Source organism: Cebus imitator, unplaced genomic scaffold (assembly GCF_001604975.1).
Source record: "Cebus imitator isolate Cc_AM_T3 unplaced genomic scaffold, Cebus_imitator-1.0 Scaffold253, whole genome shotgun sequence".
NCBI lineage: Eukaryota > Metazoa > Chordata > Mammalia > Primates > Cebidae > Cebus > Cebus imitator.
Window position 1 is genome coordinate 31,206 of NW_016107568.1, and position 22,398 is coordinate 53,603.

Below are 22,398 nucleotides of genomic sequence, written 5' to 3' on the forward strand. Positions count from 1 at the left end.
CTTTCTTTGACATGACATACCCATGACACTGAAATGCACCTTTTCAAGACTAAACATACCTTCCCAATGTTCTTCGGGGGAGTTGGAAAGAGCTATAAATCCTGCAAGTGTGAATTAGCTACTGTGAAACATAAAGTCACAGTTCTACTTTTTTTTAGCCATGACACAAATACCAGATTTTTTTTTCTGTCAAGACCAAAAAAACCATCGTCCAGGGTGCACTCCTGTCAACACTGCTGGACCACGCTGTGCCCCCCACCTCACTCCACCACTGGTATGCTTTACCCTGAACGCTTCTGACTGTGGGAACCTATATTATATATGTATATATGTGTTCTCTGCCCCTGACTCCTGGCACAGAACTCCTAAACCTCTTGCAATTTCCTGAGCAATAGGGGTGCTAGGAAAATCTTTTGTTCTAATATTTGGTCTTCGACTCCGGCTCCTGACACAGAGCTCCTAACCCCTGGGAATTTCCTGGGTGATAGGAGCACCTTTGTTCTTATGGGGTGACTCTTGGTGTGCTCCCAGATGCGGGTTGGTCACCAGAAGAACCAAGCCATGGTTAGAAGCTTGAACATTCAGCCCTACTCCCACTCTCTGGGAGGGGAAGAGGAGCTGGAAATTAAGTTAATAATCCAACCTGTCTATGTGACAAAGCCTCTGTAAAAAACTCTGAACTACAGAGTTTGGAGAACTCCTGGGTTGCTGAACACACGGAGGTGGTGCGCCTGGAGAGGGCGTGGAAGCTCCACATCCCTTCCCATACGCCTTGCCCTGTGTATGTGTCCATCTGGCTGTTTACCCGTATCCTTTGTAATATCCTTCATAATGAACAAGTACACATAAGTAAAGGCTTTGCTGAGTTCTGTGAGCTGCTCTAGCACAGTCAAACCCAAGGACGGAGTGGTAGGAACCCATAGTTTAGAGACAGTTGGTCAGAAATTCCAGTGATCCAGACTATGATTGGCATTTGAAGTAGGGATAGTTCTGTGGGACTGAGCCCTTGAGCTGCGAGATCTTATGCTAACTCCAGGTAGACAGTGTCAGAATTGAATTGAATTATAGGACAGTCAGTCGATGTCCACCAGAGAAATGGTCAGTGTGGGGAAAATCCCCACACATTTTGGGAAGTGTGAGACACGTTGAATGTGAGATTAGGAAAAACACACGTTGAAACTCATGCATGTTGAGTGTAGGAATAGGAAAATAAATTGTTTTTTCCTGTCTTATACAGACTCTTAGATTCCCCATGGAAGTGGCACTTGAACTTGCCAGGGGGCAGGCATATGCACAAGGAAATAGCATGGCTTCCTTCATAAATAATCCAAAATTGGAGGATAGTGAGGCTTAGGCTTGATCTTATAATCACTCTGTAGCACTTCCATGCACTTACTAGCACATATGAGCCTCACGACAGCTCCGAGAGATAGCATTGAGTACACTGGCTCAGAAGCAGGCCAAGGGCAGTGTCATATTGGAGGCACAGAGGCAGAAATAGTTGTTCATGCAGGAGAACAAAGGGGGCACCTAGAGAAGCCAGAACAGAACCAGGAAACAGTGTTCTAAGAAGTGGTTTGCTGGGTCAAATGCTGCAGATGTCAAGTAAGGTAGGAAACAGAATTACTGGGCTTGGGAACATGAAGGGCATTGGTGACTTTTGTGAGAATGGTGTCTTCAGTGAATGAGAAATTAGGGGAGAAAGCCAGTTGAGAGTGGCGTTGATAGCAGCAGGAGGCAGACAAATTCCTAGGCAGAGAGGGGTGGGTCCTCAGTGAAACCCAACCTTTAAGCCAAAGAGCCTGAAGCCTGAAAACTGGGCTGCCAGTTTCAGATAGAGTTCACGACCTAGAGTGAGAACTTTCTTGATGCTTTTTAGCCAATCAAGGGGTGCTTTTTCCAGGCCTGCCCCAGACCAGTGAGTACACATTCACTCATTCTGAACCCATAAAAACCCTGGACTTAGCCACAAGGGGCTACCCACCTCTAGGTAGGGGCTACCCACTTTGGGTCTCCTCTCTGCTGAGAGCTATTCTATTGCTCAGTAAAACTCTTCTCCACCTTGCTCATGCTCTGGTTGTCTGCATAACCTCATTTTTCCTGGACACAGGACAAAAGCGTAGGACCCGCTGGAGGGCGGCTGTGAAAGGAGCTGTAACATTGTATCCCTCTTGCCTTCTACTGGTGCTAGGTGGCTGTTCCACATGACAGGAAGCAGTGGCTGGGCCAGGCCAGCCCAGGAACTGTGGGCCAGAGCGGGGCAGCAGGACCAAACAAGCTGTAAAGCAATCAAGCTGAAACACCGTCCTGGCTGGCCCACTGAGCAGCAGGCGGTGACATGCTCCCGTTTGCTGGACTATGAGAGAAGAGCTGTGACCCTTCAGGAGCCCAGACCTCGGACGCCCTGAGCCAGAGCTGTGACATGCTATAACACCCACTTGGGGCTCCGCAGTTGCTGATGTCTTTAAGTGTGTGTTCCCCTTGTCCAGATGCCAGCGCTCAAGGCAGTAGCCACTTAAGGCACGCCTGGTCCAGCCATAGCCTTGCACAGAGCTTGTGCCTGTGCTGGCTCCTAGAGCTGCCTGCCCCATAGCAGCAGCCAGAGCAGGTGCACCATGGCCAGACCCCATGCTTGCCTGCTGGCTCATACACCCCTTGCTGCTCTATGCCTGGCTTGCCCAGGGTGGGTGTGGGATCTGGGCCAGTAGCATGAGCTGAGTGGGAGGCGCCAGCCCAGTAGTCATGAGCGAATCTTGAGCAGAGGCGCTGTTGGCTGTGAAGGTCTCTGGCTGGTGAAGCGGCACCCAAAGGATCCTGTGTCATTTTGAGCTAAGGAAGTGAAGACAGTGTCTTTCAATCTTAATCACCCTGATTTTTTTTTTTTTTTTTAACTACATGCTCCTCCTTCTACAAGGAGTCCTGAACCGGCCATCTGAAGTTCTGGTTCTGGACCTGGCTATACTTCTAGCTCAACTGATGACCTTGGGCAAATTTCTGCCTTCTCTGCCTGTCTTAGTCTGTTTTACACTGCTATAACAGAATACCAGAGACTGGGTAATTCATAAAGAAAAGAAATTTATTTCTCACAGGTCTGGAGGCTGGGAAGTCCAAGAGCATGGTGCCAATATCTGCTGAGGGCCTTGATGCATCATAACATGGCTGACAGGCAAATAAGCACATGAGACAGAGAGAGGATACTGACCAAAATTTATCCTTCTATCAGGAACCCACTCCCATGATAACTAATCTACTCCCAAAATAATGGCATTACTCCAGTCATGAGGGCAGAGCCATCATGAACTAATCATCCTTAGAAGGCTAAAGGCTCACCTTTAAATACCATTACAATGGCAATTAAATTGCAACATGAGTTTTGGAGGGGAGATTTAAACACTTGCATGACTACAGTGCTGTGGTTAAATAGTTGGGTGTGCTACAGATCTCTGAGATGTCTTCTAGGTTTTATGTTCCATTGTTATGGAGTGGATATGGAGGGGATGGAGCCCTGTGGATGGAGCGCTTGTGGGATGGTGCAGAGAATGCACAAAATTTTATGCAATGTGCTGTCACTCAAGGTTGGCAAGTGGTCCTCATGGGAACAAGGACCTAGAACACAGGAATAGGTGATAAGATAGGAAAGAATTTGTTCCAACAAGCCCCATGGTGATTTCAGGAGGGCAGGGGTCAGGTGCCTCCATCTGGAGAGGCACCAGATGTATTAGGAAGTGCTTTCTCTGGGATGACCCACACTGCAGGAAGTGAGCTATATTAGCAATATCTGAGTTAACTCACAGGTCGGAAATGTCAGGAAGGAGACTCTGTGGCCAGAATGGATGGTCAGGATTGAGGGGTAGAGTTCTGTAGAATGAAAAGGTGTGGAGTCAAATGGGGCAGCAAGAGGCAGCAATAAGGAAAGAGCTGGTGAGAGGGGCAGGCTTGCTCTGTTTACCCAGCACTCAGAGAATGGTGGAAACAGGTGGGTCCCTTTTAGGGAGCCCAAAGTCCTAACCTCCTAGCTTACAAAACAGATGTGTGAAGAGCTGGTCTAAAATCAGGATACTATATGACTTATTACGTGCCTATTATTCCACCTGAATAATCCATTTTTCAGGGGTTCTGTAATTCCTAAGGCCTGTTTAGTTCTAGTAAATGAAAACCCTCCTGTTCCTGGCTCACTGATGGGCATCAGAAGGATCCCTGATCAGAGAAGATGAGAAGATGCAGGTGCACAAGCGACAGACCTCTAACTGCATGCCATTTAGAAGCAACTTCTTAGATAACCCCAAGAACAAAATTATTTACAGGAGCAAAATCACATTTTGTATTTAGTAATCAAAACAAACAACAAACAAATCCTTGCAGTGCTTCTGTAGCTAAGGAAAGCTTGGCAACACCTGGACTTCAGGGATTATTGATACAACGCATCAGAATGCAAACTTTTGGATGCCTATTGGTCATCATAGGTAACAATATTTAAATTTTGCCTGGCTCAGGAAGCAACACCGAAGTAGGTCATTAAAGGACAATGAGGGATTTTCAGTGTAATGAGGGACCACGCTGTTTGGGAGACCTTTGGAGAGAGTGAGTCATGTGCTGAAAGGATTAGTCCTTTTTGATGCTGTTACCACCGTAAATGCAGATGTGGTAACAGTAATGACACAGCCATTTCTCTTTGGAATCAGTCCTTTTACAGATAATGATGTACTAGCCTTATGTCTCTGGAAGATTCCTTCCGCATTCTTGCACATTCATGAATTTGGTCGCATCATTGGTAACAGAATCTAAAAGGGCTGATCATTCTCTCTGAAGGCTTCCCAAACCATGCAGTCCCTTACTACCCTGAAAATCCTCACTGTCCTTTAGAGCCCCATTCAGATGTTGCTCCCCCAACCAGGCCTGTCCTCTACTCTCCTCATTTCTTTCTTCACCACAGCCAGCTCCTTCTGCCTCTCCCCAATGTTGCCCTGTATAATTGAAAATTCCCCCCATGGTGTCTTTGTGTCCTTTCTCCTGAGGCCAGAAGTTCCTTGAGGTCCAAGACTGTGTCATGTCAATGTCCAGCCCCCTCCTGCCATGAAGAGAGCTTTGAACACATTGAATGCTCAATATCTGTTTATTCAATGAATGCACAATTGAAAGAGAAGATTGAATGTCTAGATATGTGTTTCTCTAACCCACGAGCTCACATACAGCAGAGCACATGAATGTGTGTGTGCCAAGGCTGCAGGCTGGATGCCCGTATGCGTGCAGATGTATGTGCCCTAGGGAGGGCCTCCTCGTTAACATCCATTTGAAATCCCTTCTTCTTCATAGAGAAACAACATGATTTTCTAGGCTGAATTGAAGAATAAGTTGAGAGTACAAACAGTCGTGGAGACATTTTCTCAGCTGTCAGAACAGGAGTGACCTGGGTTATGGAAGCCCAGAAAGGGAGAAGGACTTCTTTTGGTCCCAGTGAAAGATGCTTCCAGAATCTGTAGCTTTACTTGTTTGCTTGCAACGCACTGGAATAACTTGGTGGTGGGGGTGACATCGCTGGTTCTGGGGTGACCACTGGGTTTGCTGCATTGACGTTTGGATAGATGACACTCACCTGTCCCACCTGGAAAACACAGGCACACAGGGGGCACGTTAAGAAGGGTGAAAGAAGGGCAGGCCTTGGACAGTGAGGAGCTACTCCTGCTCCTGAGCAGGGAGTGGAAAGCACAGAGAGCTCCCTTGTCTCCACCTTTATGGGACCTTGTTCCACCCACTGAGGAACGCTGGGACTCACATTGCTTGGTTGACAGCAGAGCAACTGGCAGCCAAAGTGGGAAGATGTGCATGCAATGGCAAACTCCAGGAGAGAGAAGATCAGGAGCACGCCGGTGATCGCCATTCCAGGGTTCTGGAGGCAGAGCAGACAGGGAGGACAGGAGCACTGGATTGGGAGTCTGAACTGACCTCTCATGGGGCCCTGCCATGGACTCTCTGTGGCTTTGGGGCAGTCCCCTGTCCTCTCTTAGCCTTGTGGGGAAAATTTCCCATGGGGTTTTTGTAAGGGTCAAGTGTGGGGGTAAAAGAATTGTTATTGCAACATTTACTTGGTAGTGTTCCTCTGAGAAAAAAGATGACCATGTTTAGGGAAGCCCCGGATAGGTTGCTTTGGGTGTGGAGACCTGAGGGTGTGCTCTGGAGTCGGGGAAGCAGTGATACTGCTCTGGAGAGGCTGTGGCTAGGAACTGGAGGGTATGGACAAGCCATGGAGAGAACAAGGAGATAGCTAGAGGAAAAACAAGGAACGAGGAGGCTACAGGAAAAGGCCTCCTGTGAAAAACGAAGACTTCTCAAAGCAAGGATGTCTAATCTCAGTAATCAGTGGTTTGCTGGGCTCTGATGTCAACCTCCACCATCCCTCTGAACCTTTGGGAAAAAGCCTCTGAAAAGACTTTCTTTGCTTGTGACAGTGGTGTTTGGTGGAGGGGAGGAATTGAGGCTGCTTCTCTGGCTTGGGAAGAAGAGTCAGTGAAAGAATCCCCAAACTGAAGTAATTTAACAGTAGCAGGAGGTAACCAGGAGAAATAGAAACCCTCCACTTGCTGTTACCCATGAATACCCAGGAGTATGGGGTCTTTCAGAGTATCTGGGAAGAGAGTTTTAATCTAAAACGTGCAGGAATGACTCCCATTACCATTTGGGTTCCAAGTATGTGACATGAGAACATTTCTTAGTGAAGATGGATGACATGTGATAGGCACCAAAGAAATGTCTCTCAATTATGATTTTTTTTTTTGAGACAAAGTGTCACTCTGCCACCCGAGTTGGAGTGCAGTGGCATGATCTTGGTACTGTGAGCTCCACCTCCTGGGTTCAAGGAATTCTCATGCCTCAGCCTCCTGAGTAGCTGGGATTACAGGCATGTGCCACTATGCCTGGCTAATTTTTGCATATTTTTAATAGATGGGGTTTCGCCATGTGGCCCAAGCTGGCCTTGAACTCCTGAGCTCAAGCGATTCACCAGCCTTGGCCTCTCAAAGTGCTGGGATTACAGGTGTGAGCCACTGTGCCCAGCCTCAGTTAAAAAACAGCACTGGTGACAGCCAGCTGCTTGGAGAATTCTCCCTTTTGGAGAGGCCTCTCTTTAGCCTCTTTTCTTCTCCTTCCTCTCCATTTAGCAAGTAGTTATTAAACATCTATTTGGTACAAGCGGCTAAGAAATGCATCCTGAGAGGCAAAATCTGGTAGGAAGACAGATGCAGATGATAATTCTAATTCACATCAGTTGGGGTAAGAGCTACAGAACAGCAAAATGGTATCTCAGGGCACTGGAAAGGGAGAGTTTCATTCTCATGAAGGGATTTAGAGAGGGTGAGGGTAGAGGCAGGTGTCTCAGGAAAAGAGGATGGCAGGGTAATAACGTCTAAGCCAATGGATCACAGAGACTTAGAGTAGAAGAGTCTGGGCAAAGTATGCTGGTCCTTTTCAATTTTTAAAAAGATAAAATCCTTTTACACATAAAACCTTTCATGGAAAAGGGGTTCCTCAAGCAGCTATTTGTTATTTGGCAAAAAATAATTCCTGCTGTCGAAACCCCAGCCTCTCCATTCCTTGGGTCAATATTTGCAAAGCTCGGATCAGTCAGACCCTCCATGTTCAGATGGGAGGACTGAGGCTGGGAGGTGGAATGGGTGGTGGGCATGGGGGAAATTCTTGTTCCAAGATTGATCACTGGCAGAACGAAGATTGAAAGCCAAGTTGTCTGACTCAAAAATTATTGCTCCCTCTACTCCACACAGGACGTGGCTGTACTGCTTGGGGTTTAGTCTTTCCTAAATGCTTCTCCCATCTTCCTTTCCTTTAGTTCCTCCACCAGCGTTTGCTGCTTAATTTCTTGTATTAGGCAGTCCACGCCTCCTTGGTTGGTTCTTTCTCAGCAGGAAAATTCCCAAGTACTCTGTTGTGCCTGCCTCTCCCAGCAGATGGGAGTAGCTGGGGTTCAGGGTGAGTGAGAGATTTGAAGCGGGGTGAGCTGCAGGGCACAGTGAGAGAACCAGATCCCCAGGGAGGGTAAATAACCTGGCTGAGGAATTTGGACTTTAATCCTAAAGTATCTGGGTGCCATAAAATACTTCTGGGAGGGGAAAAACTCAAGACAGTTTTGATAAATGACGTGGACTTGGTCCATAGGGCCTCTAGGGAGAGGCTTTGCTTAGGAATCTTGGAAAGGTAAGTCTTTCAGTATCTTGCAGAGAAAAGGATCTGATGGAATACAAACAACAGTTAATGGCTGTTGATGTTTACTGACTCCGCATCACAGCTCGTACATTCATTTATTCTTTGACAAATGTTTATGGAGTGTCAACCATGTGTCAGGCACAGTTCTAGGTATTTGAGGTACGACAAACATCCCTACCCTTAAGAAGCTCATCCCAGTGGGAGCGGACAGGCAGTGAGCATGAAACGTAACAATTAAGTCAGTTGCAGAGGGTGTTAGATGCATAGACTACAGGAAAGATAGATAATGGGAAGGGAAGCGGGTTGCTGGGAGAGTGTGAGTGTTGAGTTGTTCAGGTGGGACTCATTGGGAAGGGGGTTGCAGAACAGTGATCTGAAGGAGACGAGGAAGGGAGGGAGGAAGCGGCGGGGACATCTGAGGGAAGAGTGCCCACTCAGAGGGAACATTCCAGGCCTGAAGGTGGAAACATGCCTGGAGTGTTGGAGAAATCAAGGAGGTTCCTGTGGTTCAGCAGCAGAGCCGGAGGATGGCAGCAGAGCCCGGGGCCAGGGGCACCCGAGGTCCAGCTTCTTCAGGAGGGACATAGGCTTTTTTTCTGAGTAAGATGCCGGCAGAGAAGTGATGGGATCATACGTTTCCAAAGGCTTCCTCTCGTGGCCACGCTGTCAACAACTGCAGTGAGGCCAGAGTGGGGGAAGGGGAGCACTCAGGAGGCTGTTTCCATGACCAGATGAGCGATGTGGTGGCTCGGCCAGTGTGGGAAGAGAGGGGCTGAGGGATGGTGGGATTCTGAATGCATTTTGAAAGTAGTACCAATAGGATTGCCCAAGGGACTGGCTGTGAGGTGTACGAGAAAGAGAGGGTCAATGATGATTCCAAGGTTTTGTCCCGAACAACTGGAAGGATGAAGTTGCCATCAACTGCAATCAATAAAACTGAGTACGGAAGGCTTGGGAAGTGACATCTGGAGATCGGACGTGGATGTATGAACTCTGAGCTGATGAACTGACTATTGGACGTGTCAGATTGGTGTGTAGGAGAGAAGATTTGGCTGGAGCCGTGGATTCTGGAACAATTGTCATAGAGAACGTGTTTCCAATCGCCAGACTAAATGAGATGGACAAATGAGTAGAGAGAGAAAACTAGAGAACCAGTTATTGAGCCTAAGAGATTGGGAAAAAGAGAACTAGCAGAGGAGGCAGAGAAGAGGACAACCGGTGAGGGTGGAGCCTGCGAGCCAAGCAAAGTCCCTCCCAGAAGAGGCATCCATCACCCCACTGGGGATTTGGAGAAGAGCAGGCAATTGGGGAAGTGGGGCTGCACGTCTAATTGGAGCAGGTTCAGAGAGAATGTGAGAGAAGAGCATTGGAGTCACTGCGCATAGACAATTCTTTTAAGAATTTGTTTGCAAAGAGGGCCAGAGAAATAGGGTGGTAGCTGATAAGGGAAGTAGAACGAAGAGGCGGTTGGTTGGTTTGTTTTTTAAGAAACAAAAAAGAAATGCCAGATATAGGTGAAGGGGAGGAAGGCAGCAAATCACACTGCCACGTGTGTACCTATGCAACAATCTTCCATGTTCTTCACATGTACCCCAAAACCTAAAATGCAATTAAAAAAAAAGCATGCTTAATGCAGATGCAAAAGCCCCGGTAAAGGGGGAAGGACTGACGATGTAGAGGAGAGACGGGGTGAGGGAGAGGGGAGGAGAACTTGAGCAGGTAGGAGAGGATAGATTCAGTTGTGCAGACAGAGGATTGAATTTACACAGGACACAGGTGGCTCATCTGTAGCTGCCCCGTTCAATTCAGTAGCCACGATTCCCATGTAGCTTTTAAACACTGGAGATGCAGCTGGTCCCAAATCAAGATGTGCCGTTAAGCGCAAAATACACACTGGATTTCAAAGATTTAGTTCCCCAAGTGCAAAATAGCAAGCCAAGTTTTTATACCCATTACATGTTGAAGTGACAACATTTTGGGTGTACTTGGTTAAATAAAATAGATGATTAAAATCAATTTCACCCATTGCTTTTTCTCTCTCCTAAATGTGGCAACTAGGAAATTTAAAATAACATATGCGGCTTGCATGTTCCCGTTGGACACTGCTGGTGTGTAGTGCAGGTTGCTGAATTATGATCTGTGGGTCAAATCCTGCCTGCTGCCTGTTTTGTAAATAAAGTTTTATCAGAACACAGCCTTGTTCATTTGTTTAGTGTTTTCTGTGGCTGCTATAAGGCAGCTATAGCTCCACGACAGAGACTGTAGGCCTGCAAAACCTTAAATGCTTACTATAGGCCCCTTAGAGAACAAGTTTGCTAACTCCTTGCCTACAGTAATGGACAAGAAGGCAGGGAATGTGTGGAGAGGTGCTGGTTGGTGGGTACATATGCATTCTTTGTAAAATTGCATTTAATTCTCTCAACACTGCCACAAGGTAGTCATTGTTTTACAAAGGCAGAAACCCAAATTAAGAAAGGTCATGTCCTTAAAGCTATGGGTCAAGGACTTTAAATTTTGTTCCCATTCTGATAGCACCTCCTTTTCCTCCCATGCTTGGCGAGGAAGCTGGGTTGTCAGGCTCTTTCTGAGAGTGTTCTAAATGCAGCTAAGTCAGAACTTAGAGGATCTTTGGTGGAGAGGGATACTCACCACGCCCCAGGCGTAAGGATAATAGTTGGGGTAGTCATCTGGGTGGGGAATGCTTAGATCTGCGATTAAGAGTAAGACTCCAACTGCAGAGGAGATTGCACTGACAATGTTCAAGCCCAAACTGCCAGACAGCTGAAGAAGACACAGAGGGTCAGGGTGGGAGAGAAAAACTGTTAGAGCTGAGATGAATGGAAACCCAACAAGTCTTTCTTTTTTCCTCCAATTTGTAAAATTGTGTTAAAGTATACACAACATAAAATGTCACATCTGAATCATTTTCAAGTGCTACAGTTCAAGAGCATTAAATGCATCTGTAATGCTGGGCAACCATCGCCACCGTCCATTTCTATAACTATTTTCATCAACAAGTGTTTCTTAATGTGAATCCCAGGAACCCTATTTCCACCGCAAGTAAAGAGGCGTTTTGTGCAAGAAACGTTTTGGGGTAAGTTAGCTTTGAAAATAGCTGGGTTGAACAAGCCCAGCTCAAAGGTAAACAGATCATGGCTGCAGGACTTCTCAGCACCTTTTAGATTTTTCAGAGAGGGGACAATAAATAGAGACTTTTCCCAAGTTCATCTAACTATCTTCATTGAACATATCATGGGAGAAATGTACTCAAGAATAATCTTTGGGGCTGGATGAGGTGGCTCGCACCTGTAATCCCAGCACTTTGGGAGGCTGAGGCAGGCAGATCACCTGAGGTTAGGAATTCAAGAACAGCCTGGCCAACATGGTGAAACACCATCTCTACCAAAAATACAAGAATTAGCTGGGCATGGTGGTGTGTACCTGTAAGCCAGATACTCAGGAAGCTGAGGCAGGAGAATTGCTTGAACTCGAGGTAGAGGCTGCAGTGAGTCGAGATCAAACCATTATGCTCCAGCCTGGGCGACAGAGTGAGACTTTATCTCACAAAAAAGAGGCAGGGGGCTGGAGGCGGTGGCTCATGTCTGTAATCCCAGCACTTTGGGAGGCTGAGGTGGGTGAATCATGAGGTCAGGAGTTTGAGACCAGCCTGGTCAACATGGTGAAACCCCGTCTCTACTAAAAATACAAAAATTAGCTGGGTGTGGTGGCAGCCACCTGTAATCTCAGCTACTCGGGAGCCTGAGGCAGGAGAATCGCTTGGACCTGGGAGGCAGAGGCTACAGAGAGCCGAGATTGTGCCAGTGCACTCCAGCCTGGATAAAAAGAGAAAAACTCCATCAAAAAAAAAAAAAAAAAAAAAAAGGATCTTTGAGAAACGCTTGACCTATTTGTCCCATAGGATAAATAGAGTCTCAGCCTGAGTGTCTTGGGATGTGATAGGCTCAGATGCTCCATGATTCTGGGCCATGTGCCGAAAGATATGCTTTGATATTTTGAGCTTTCTTTTGGAGACTTTCAAATAGATCTCATCTGGTTGTAGGGACCTGGTTACCTTGAGTCCCTTCACCTTGGTAACCTGCTTGTGAGAGGAATGAAAGTACTTTCTTGGTCTGTTGCTAGGGGAGCACAAAGCTTTGTCCATGTTAATTGTCAGAGCTCTGCTGGCCAGAATCCTTCAGCAAGCAAGTGACTGAGCCTGCTTTGGCTTCCCTGGAGGCCTGCTCTGTGCACTGGAGGTATTCTTGGCACCTGGCTCTGCTAGAGGGCAGCCCTGGGTCCCTGGGAGCTCTGTGCCTCTCCATGGCAGGGCTTCTTAGGAAAGCTGTTCTCTGTCTCTCCTACTCTCTGTACTCTGAGGCCTTAACTAAGGTGACTGCATTGCCCCTTCTCACCTCTGCATCCTCTTGGGACTTTTCCACATGTGACTCCAGGGCCAGGCTCCTGTGGCCAGTCTGTATGAGCGGGAATGTGTGTGAGCACCCAAGGTCTGGTTATAGTAGGTGCAAGGCTGGGGCAGGAGTTGTGTGTGACCTTATTTTTCCACTTGTGACACCATTCTATAGATCTCCAGTTGGAAGAGCGAATCTCAGAGTGTAACTTACCAGGCAGTAAGAAGACGGCTGGTTTTCTGCTGCCACGGAGAGGGATCCTGAAATGATAAACTGGTATAGAACAGAGTGGGTTTAGAAAAGAGGTCAGGGGCTAGGTTGCCCTTCCCCAGGCTTCTGTGATTCTGGTCACAAACAGTGGGTTCCTTTGCTGGGACCATCAGCTCAACATGGGGAACAGAAAGAATGAGCTGTTCTATACTGCATGAAAGAGCACTGAGGTGGAATAAACAGATATTCTAGGATCCAGCAAACCTGGTTTAAATTCTGGCTAAAAACTCTTGACCTTGGGTAAGTTATTAAATTCTCTAAATCTTTATTTCCTCATCTAAAAATGGGAAAATTTATAGCTCTCCCCAAGCAACATTGCCATCATTTATGCCCCACATCTGGCATTTAGTATATCTTTGAACATAGTAGATGCTCAGTAAATGTTAGATTATTTCCTTGTGTTTTATTTTCCCACATGTAAACCCTGTTGTTTTCCCACCTTTATATCAAGATTCAGTTAGGTTTGGGGGCTCTGGGGGGAAGAAGGAAGGGGTTACCAGCATCTTCTCTGCTGGTTTTAGATAGATGCCTGACATCAATCCTTGCTTGTCTGCATACCTGGACACATATGCAGTAGTTTTTAGTTACTAAGATAAATGTAGTGTCCCTATGATGCAGAACATCAGATATGAGGATGCTGTCTATTGTGTGCATTTTAATAACACTGGCATTCTGCAGGCACTGTGGCTGATGAGATTACCTGCCATCATTTGCCCAATGGGCTAGCAACCGTGGCATGAGAGGGCATGAACTCTCATTTAATAAGAGCTACTATTTGTGAAGCACTACAGAAAATGCTTTTTAAAAAAGGTTTCATTGACATAATTCATATGTAATTCACCCATTTAAAGTATACAATGCAATTATTTTTTGTATATTTATAGACTTGTGCATTCATTACTACAATCTAAGTTGGAACATTTGAATCACCCCCAAAAGAAGCCCCATCACCCCCAAAAGAAGCCCCCAAAGAAGCAACCCATCACTGCCCTCTTCCCAACACATGCAGTGCTTATTTCACCTCGCCTCATTTAACTGCACACTGGCCTACCAAGCAATGTCACTCTTATCCACGAGACTAAGGCTTGGAGATTTTAAACAACTCACACAACATCATCCAGCAGGTGGCAGAGCTGAGAATCACATCCAGGCAGCTCGATTTCAGACTCCATGTTCCTAACCCTCACCCCATACTCCCTCCCACATAGGGCAGATGATGCACGTGCCATAGAGTGGAAATAGCTGTTCACGATGAAAATTTATTCCAGCTGCTTCTGCCTTCCAAGGCCAATGCCGTAGTTTCCTACAAGTGGAAAAACATATCTCGCTCTCACACCCTCTGTTTACAGATTTTATGGGGAGGAAGGGCTGGACTTTTGAAGTCCCTCTCAGTCCTTCTGAGGTGCCAGAGGAGATGGGCCTTTGTTTCAGAAGAGGGTATTGATGATCTTTGGGAAACAGAAAGACAGTCCTGTGATCAAGAAGGCAGCAAAGAACACAACTGCCCTGCAGAACGAAAGGAGGAAGGTCATGCAGGCTGAAGGGACTCAGCAGCTTGGCAGGAGGGGGCGTGGTCGGTGAGGCATTTGCAATGTCAGGACAGCTGCCTGCTGCTCACCAGCCCTTGGTGGAATCCAGTACTCAGTGGTAGGTCTGAATGGCCGCGATGCTAGCCCTCTCCATAGCCCCACATTCCACGAAGGTCAGAGACACAGGAATAGGTGTCTTATGAGTGGGTGGGGGAAGGAAGGGGCTGAGTTCTGAGTTTGGGTGTGTGCATGGTACAGGGAAGACCACAGCCTCACTGGAGGAGCCCTTGTTCATTTGCAGACCTTGTGTGGTTGTGGGGGATGGAGACAGCTCTAGGCGTTTGATTTAACTCTTATGAGGTAGAGTGACGGGCTGGGACCTAGGTTACTCTGGAGTTGTACCATTTATAAGAAAAGTTGCATTAGTGTCACAGGTAGGTGTGTAAGTCAGGAGAAAGACTGTAACAGATGGGAGAGAAAGGAGAAAGGAAGGTGGAGAGGGGAGGAGAAGGAGTGTTTGTGGGGGGGGCAGGGAGACACTGCAAAGGAACCATTAAAGGCAATACAGTGGCAAGGAAGGACTGTAGTTCTTTGTGTGTGTGTGTGTGTGTGTGTGTGTGTGTGTGTGTGTGTATGTGTTCCAGTACAATTTATTTACAGACACTGAAATTAGAATTTCACGTACTTTTCATGTGTCACTAAGTAGTAGTAAGATTTTCATTTCCCCCTCCCAGCCCTTTAAGAGTAAAAACTATTGTTAGCCCACTGGCAGCAGGCTGGATATGGCCCAGGGGACTGTAGTTTGCCAAGCCCCAGTCTGGAAGATTGGGAAGCAGTGGCGAGGACCAGCCCTTTGTTCCCGCTGTCTGGTGTTTCTGCTTGCTCACTTGCTCTTTGGTTTCTGATGAAATAATAATGTCATGAGTTTTTATTTAATGCTTATCTTGACACAGGCTGTTCTATATAATTATTTATTGATTTAGAGTGCAATTTAGTGAGGCCCTTCCTTTACTTAATAATAGACAAAAATAGGCCGGGTGTAGTGGCTCACGTCTGTAATCCCAGCACTTTGGGAGGTCAAGGCGGGCCGATCATGAGGCCAGGAGATCAAGACCATCCTGGCCAACACAGTGAAACCCCATCTTTACTAAAAATACAAAAAAATGAAGGACTGTAGTTCTTCATGTTTTATGGAGTCACAGACCACTCTGATCATCTGATGAAAGCTATGAACCCTTCCAGAAAAACAATACCCATCAAACATATTAGGTATTTCGGCAAAATGGAGCCTCCAAAGCCCATCTACAGACTCTGGATCGAGTCCCCACTGCTTAAGCACTCAAACACTTGCTGTTCTGCGGCTGGGAAGCCACTCTTGACCTTTGCAGAATGTTTTTCTCCTGGAGCTCAGGCTTGTGGGCCTGTGTTCAGTAACACCAGGGGCTATTCCCAGTGTGTGTTTTACATGTGGGTGTTTTCTTTGTGAATTAAGAAAATACATCCCTTTTGGCTGGGTGCAGTGGCTCTCACCTGTAATGCCAGCACTTTGGGAGGCTGAGGCAGGCAGATTACCTGAGGTCAGGAGTTTGAGACCAACCTGGCTAACATGGTGAAACCCTGTCTGTACTAAAAATACAAAAATTAGCTGGCTTGCTGGTGGGTGCCTGTAATCCCAGCTACTAGGTAGGCTGAGGCAGGAGAATCGCTTGAACCTGGGAGACAGAGCTTGTGGTGAGCCAAGGTTGAACCACTGCACTCCAGCCTGGGAGACAGAGTAAGACTCCATCACCATCTCAAAAAAAAAAAAAAAAAAAAAAAAGGGTAATATACATGCTGCCTGGACACCTCGGTCTGAGTGCCTGCACGGGCACAGCCACGTCAGGCCAGGGCTGCCGGTCGAGGGCGGGTCCCATCTTGTCCAGCAGAAAGGGAGTGAGCTTGCGGGGAGGCTGGAGAACAAGATTTCAGGATCTCAGCCTCTGCTCATGGATCAGCTCTGAGACCCCAGGTGAGCCAGGGGTGCTCTGTGTGCCTTGGTTTCCCCAGCTATCAAGTAGAGAGATTGGATGAGGAAGTCTCTTCAAGCTGGAATGAACTCAGACTTGGGACGAAACGAATGGTCCTGCTCCCTGGTGGTGGTGACATTCTATAAACAGGGCTGTTGAGAGAAGCTGAGAAGGGTCACACTGCAGGCAGGGGCCCGTGTGACAAGCCCCTCTCACCCCGAGAGAGCTGACCAGGCAGCTCAGGAACAGTCACCCCCTGGGAGTCTGAGAAAGGCCCTGGCTGGGCTCAGCAACCTCATTGGCCACGGTAGGCTTTGCCGTGTGAGCCTCGCTCTCCTGGGGAGGCTCAGGCTGACAGCTGATNAAAAGAAATACATTCCTTTTGGGGGGATGTCACCTGGTCACCTTGTGGGGTTGTAGCTTCATACTGATATTATGGGCTGAATTGTGTCCACACCCTCTGCTCTCCACCAAATTTCACAGGTTGAAGCCCTAATCTGTAGTGCTTCAGAATGTGGCTGGGTTTGGAGATAGGGTTGTTAAAAGGTAATTCAGGTGAAATGAGGTCATTGGGGGGGGCCCTCATCCGATGTGACTGGTGTCTTCATAGGAAGAAGAGACTAGGACACAGGCATAGAGGGACGATCATGGAAACGCCCAGGGGGAAGACGACCATCTGCAAGCTGAGGACAGAGACCTCGGGGACACCCTTCTGCCAACATCTCCATCCCAGACTGTCAGCCGCCAGGACTGTGAGATAACAAACTTCTGTTGTTTAAGTCGCCCAACCTGTGGTATTATACTTTGTTAAGGTGGCCCTACCAAACGAATATACTTCTGGAACAAGTCCGGGGCTGGATTCCTACCCCTCACCCTTGGGTGGCTGAGGACATTCTGCAGGGCACAGCTGCACAGCTTGGCAAGGCAGCCTTGAGCACCTTGGCACCTTCTGGGGACTCATCTGCAGGGGGACTTGAGTTACTCACCCATATGCCTCCCCAGAAGGGGTAGCCTCCGTAGAATGAAATAGACACGTACTGCCCTAGGAGCAATGTGGCCAGGGTGGAGCCGAGGCTGATGTGAACCAGGCCAATGATGATCTGGATGGCCTGTTAGGAGAGCCACGAGCTGAGTGAAGCCTTGTTTCTGGGGCTGGGTCCTGCCTCCCCTATGAGCCACCTTTTTATTTTAAAAAATGTTTACTTTCATGGTCTAAAAGGTTATATGGAAAATACAAAAATGAAATAAAAACTACCTATAACCTCCCCCCGGACTGGAGAAAACAGTTATTTACATTTTGGTGTAGTCTCCCATTATTCTTTTCAAATATACACCTTGATAGCACAACATGGCCCTGAATTCTATTAACTTAATATTTGATCATGAATGTGTCCTCATGGCCTTAAGTATTCTTGGAACATATATGTTTTCAGAGCTGCTCAGATCCCATTATGGATGGTCTGTGGAGCAGTTGGGACAGTTATTGGACAGGTAAGATTATTTTTACTTTTTTCTATTATATGTAACACTGTAATAAACATCCTTGTATGTAAATCCTCGCCCTAATCTTTTATTTCTTTAGGCTATTGTTATGTGTTGAATTATGCTTCCTTCCCCAAACCCCCTCCCAGTCTATATGTTGAAGTTCTAATGCCAAGTGCCTCAGAATGTGACCTGATTTGAAAATAGGGTTGTTGCAGTTGTAATTAGCCAGGATGAGGTCACACTGGAGTAGGGCAGGTCGCTAATCCAATATGACTGGTGTCCTTATCAGTAATGCCATGTAGGCCGGGCATAGTGGCCAACGCCTGTAATCCCAGCAGTTTGGGAGGCTGAGGCAGGTGGATCACCTGAGGTCAGGAGTTCAAGACCAGCCTGGCCAACATGGAGAAACCTTGTCTCTACAAAAATACAAAAATTAGCTAGGCATGATGGCAGGTGGCTGTAATCCCAGCTACTTGGGAGGCTGCAGTGAGAGAACTGGTTGAACCTAGGAGGCAGAGGTTGCAGTGAGCCAAGATTGCGCCATTGCACTCCAGCCTGGGTGACAGAATGAGACTGTTTCAAAAAAAAAAACAGTTTTCAACTTTATTATGATGTGAAAGTGACATGAATTTAGTAGAAACCATATTTGGAGTACCCATACAACCATTCTGCTTTTCACTTTCCATCCAGTATCCAGTAAATTACATGAGCTATTCAATATCTTATTATTAAATGGGCTTTGTGTTAGATGGTTTTGCCCAACTGTAGGCTAACGTAAGTGTTCTGGACATGTTTAAGGTAGGTGAGGCTAAGCTATGATGTTTGGCAGGTTAGATGTATTAAATGTATTTTCGATTTATGATATTTTTAATTTATGATGGGTACATTGGGACATAATCCCATTGTAAGTCAAAGAGCATCTGTGTATGTTTGCATATTATACATGTGGTAGCAAATGCAAATATATTGTTTCCTTAAATTCGCATAAATATTAGCAAATTATACACAGTATCTGCCCCTTACTTTCTTCCATTAACACCGTATCTTGGAGTCTGTCCCTATCATTACTTAAAGAGCTTTCTTGTTTGTTTTGAGACAGAGTTTCACTCTTCTCGCCCAGGCTGGAGTGCAGCGGCGTGATCTCGTCTCACCGCAACCTCCGCCTCCTGGGGCTTGCTCTTTTTACAGCTCCCCTATGTTTTATTTTTGGATGCACAATATACTGACTTAATCAGTATTATGCTGACAGATATTACAAATCTTTTGTTATCACAAACCACGCTGCAATGAATAAGCTCATACCTATCATGGTTTTTGTGAGCCCAGGCATATCTGGAGGATAAAGTTCCAGCAATGGAATTATTGGATATTTTGTAAATTTGGCAGATAAAAATTTCCCTCCCTCTGGGTTGTATCAATTTATGTTCCCATGAGCACTATTTGAGGGTGAAGCTAGGGTCAGAGCTCCGGCAGTCTGCATCCAAATTCAGCCACACAGTGAAATAGGCTTTTCCTTGTCCTGCGCAGGGCAGCCTTTCCAGAGGTTGCTCTGGGGATTTATGTTGTTGGTTGTCTAAGCTGCTTTGTTTCCTGCTGGGCAAATAATGGATTTGATTTGATTGGCTTTCGGCTCCACCTGGTAGTCTGCTTTGTTCTTGCTGGGACCCCTTTCCTGAGGCCACAGGGCTGGGCGTGGATGCTGGTAACAGGATCCACATTCAAACACACTGCTTTTTTGTTGCTTTTCTTTCTCTTTCCTGAAATGCCCAAATCAGAAAATACAAGACCTGTGCAGAGGCTCCCCCATGATGTTGTACATCTGAGCTTCCTAATAGACCCATGCTTGGCAAGGCGCAATCAGCTCAGCCCCCCTTGCGGGATGTGGAGTTTGCGTATTTCCCAGGCCTTCCCCCTGCCGTAATTCCAGCTGTGCTGCCCATGGCCTGCGAAGGGAAATCTCACTTACCCCCAGGGTTTTGCCTTCTTTCAAAACTTTCTGCACAGGCTGCACATTCACATTTGACACCAAACCAGGGTTCCCAGCAACCAGGCGGAATTGCGGCTGATTGTTTGGATATGAGGGCACCTGAGACACTCCTGGGGCCACAGGATAACCACTGTGGGGTGTCACCACGAACACAGAATTGGCCACTGGAACTGCTGAAGCCATCGAATTCATGCTGCCAAAAAATAAATGCGACAGAGTGGTCCCTCACATATGGACTTGTACTTACATTTAAAAAGGACCTTTGCTTTATCTAGCTCGTTGGAGCATCTTAACCCTCTACAGGTTTATGAATCCCATTTTACAAATAATGTTAGATATCAGTTATAGGACACTTAAGAGATGCTTTACAAATACATTTCCTTTCCTCCTCTTACCCGCTCAGTTTTACAGAGGAAAAAACTTAAGATTCAAAGAGGGTAAAGGATACCAGAGGGCAAGGGCTCTGTCTTTTACATTTTTGTGTCTCTCATAGTGTTTATTTTTTAATTAAAAAAAATTTTTTTTTGAGATGCAGTCTCCCTCTGTCACCCAGGCTGGAGTGCAGTGGCACGATCTCAGCTCACTGCAACCTCTGCCTCCCAGGTTCAAGCGCCTCTCCTGCCTCAGCGTCCTCAGCTGGGATTACAGGCACCTGTCACCATGCCTGGCTAATTTTTGTAGTTTTAGTAAAGACAGGGTTTCTCCATGTTGGCCAGGCTGATCTCAAACTCCTAGCCTCAGGTGATCTGCCCGCCTTGGCCTCCCAAAGTGCTGGGATTACAGATGTGACCCACCGTGCCCAGCCTCCTATAGTGTTTAGAGTGATGCTTTGTATATGTTTGTACTGGCTGAAAGCCAAATTTTAGTACTAGAAAATCTCTCCGACAACATTAAGTTTAATTCTCTCATTTTCTGGAAAAGGAAACAGAGTGAGAGATTGGACATGAATCCCCAAGATCCCAGTTGTGTCAATATCAGTTAAATGGAGATTATCCTCCTCAAGGGAAGCCAATGCAGTCTATGTTCATTGGGTAGCTTCTACTGCTCAGTTTTCTAGGCTGCTAATAAATTCTGGTGTGATTTACAAAATTCTTTTTCTTTTTGTTTCTCCCTTCCCTCTCCATCTCCTGTCTTTCTCTTTCTTTTTCTTGGAGCAGCCCCAATAAAGATAATACAATACACTTTGCCATATCCTTCACCCACACTGGTTTGCCGTAAGTATCATTGGTAGAAAAACCTTTTCACCAACTCTCAGTTACCCATAGAAACCACTAGATTAAGCAGACTCACCTTCCTCTGCCAGAAACCACGTATCTCTTGTTCCTATTCCCTTTTCTTTGCTGTGGAAAACTTTGTTTTCCGGAGAAAGCAAATGCACTGGGGCCAGTTGGGTGGCAGGGTTAGAAGGATCCAAAGTCCTCTATTTCCTGGATACAGGCCAGGTTGCATGCTGCTTAGAGCTCAGCCTCCTCATTCATATTTATTTCCTGTCTGGGCCAATGAGTCAGTGAAATATGGTTTGATTTGACAAGTGTCTAATGGTGTAATCTCCATGGAGAAGAAAGGGTTGTGCTGGGTGCTCTGGGAGACACAGAAATAAACTGGGCACCGAAGCTCCTATCACGTAACATGCCTGCTCCCACTTTGCCTTCCACCATGAGAAAAAGCTCCCAGAGGCCCAGAAGCATATGCTGCCATGCCTCCTGTACAGTCTGTGGAACCATCAGGCAATTAAACCTATCTTCTTTATAAATTACCCAATCTCAGGCTTTTGTTTCCTTCCTTCCTTCCTTCCTTCCTTCCTTCCTTCCTTCCTTCCTTCCTTCCTTCCTTCCCTCCCTCCCTCCCTCCCTCCTTCCTTCCTTCCTTCCTTCCTTCCTTCCTTCCTTCCTACCTTCCCTCCCTCCCTCCCTCCCTCCTTCCTTCCTTCCTTCCTCTTTCTCCTCTTTCTCTCTCTCTTTCTTTCTTTCTTCTTTCCTTCAACAGGGTCTCACTCTGTTGCCCAGGCTGTAGTGCAGTGGAACGATCTCAACTCACTGTAGCCTCCACCTCCCAGGTTTATGTGATTCTTGTGCCTCAGCCTCCTGAGTAGCTGGAATTACAGGTGTACGCCACCATGCCCATCTAATTGAGATGGGGTTTCACTATATTTTCCAAGCTGGTCTTGAAATCCTGGCCTCAAGTGATCCACCCACCTCAACTTCCCAAAGTGCTGGGATTATAGGCATGAGCCACTGTGCCCGGCCATCAGGTATTTCTCTATAGCAGTGTGAGAACAAACTGATACACCAGCTGAGCCAGTCTTTGGGCCCCAGTAGTGGCAGCAGTGGGGTGAGTGAGCCTGTTTTAAGGCTCCAGAGTGGCTTTTCCTGGCCTTTGTGTTAGTGGTTCTTGAGGGCTCGTTCTTGGGCCTCTAAGATGCTTTCTTAGAAGTGAGCGGTGGGAGCAGTGGGCCTGGTGTGTGGGTAGATTCTCAGGCCCCTGGGAAGCTGGTGTGG

At 46.8% G+C, this 22,398-nt stretch overlaps 1 protein-coding gene across 1 annotated transcript; it reads right to left on the bottom strand.

The window, feature by feature from the left end:
- Positions 1 to 5,094: 5,094 nt before the first annotated feature.
- On the bottom strand, positions 5,095 to 21,391 carry MS4A8 (membrane spanning 4-domains A8). Its single transcript, XM_017498837.2, has 7 exons — positions 21,191 to 21,391; positions 19,880 to 20,093; positions 17,415 to 17,537; positions 12,837 to 12,896; positions 10,864 to 10,995; positions 5,774 to 5,887; positions 5,095 to 5,602 (listed from the first exon to the last, which is right to left on the bottom strand). Exons 2-7 carry the CDS (start codon positions 20,090 to 20,092, stop codon positions 5,483 to 5,485), a joined length of 762 nt encoding a protein of 253 aa, XP_017354326.1. The 5' UTR covers position 20,093; positions 21,191 to 21,391; the 3' UTR covers positions 5,095 to 5,482.
- Positions 21,392 to 22,398: the final 1,007 nt, after the last annotated feature.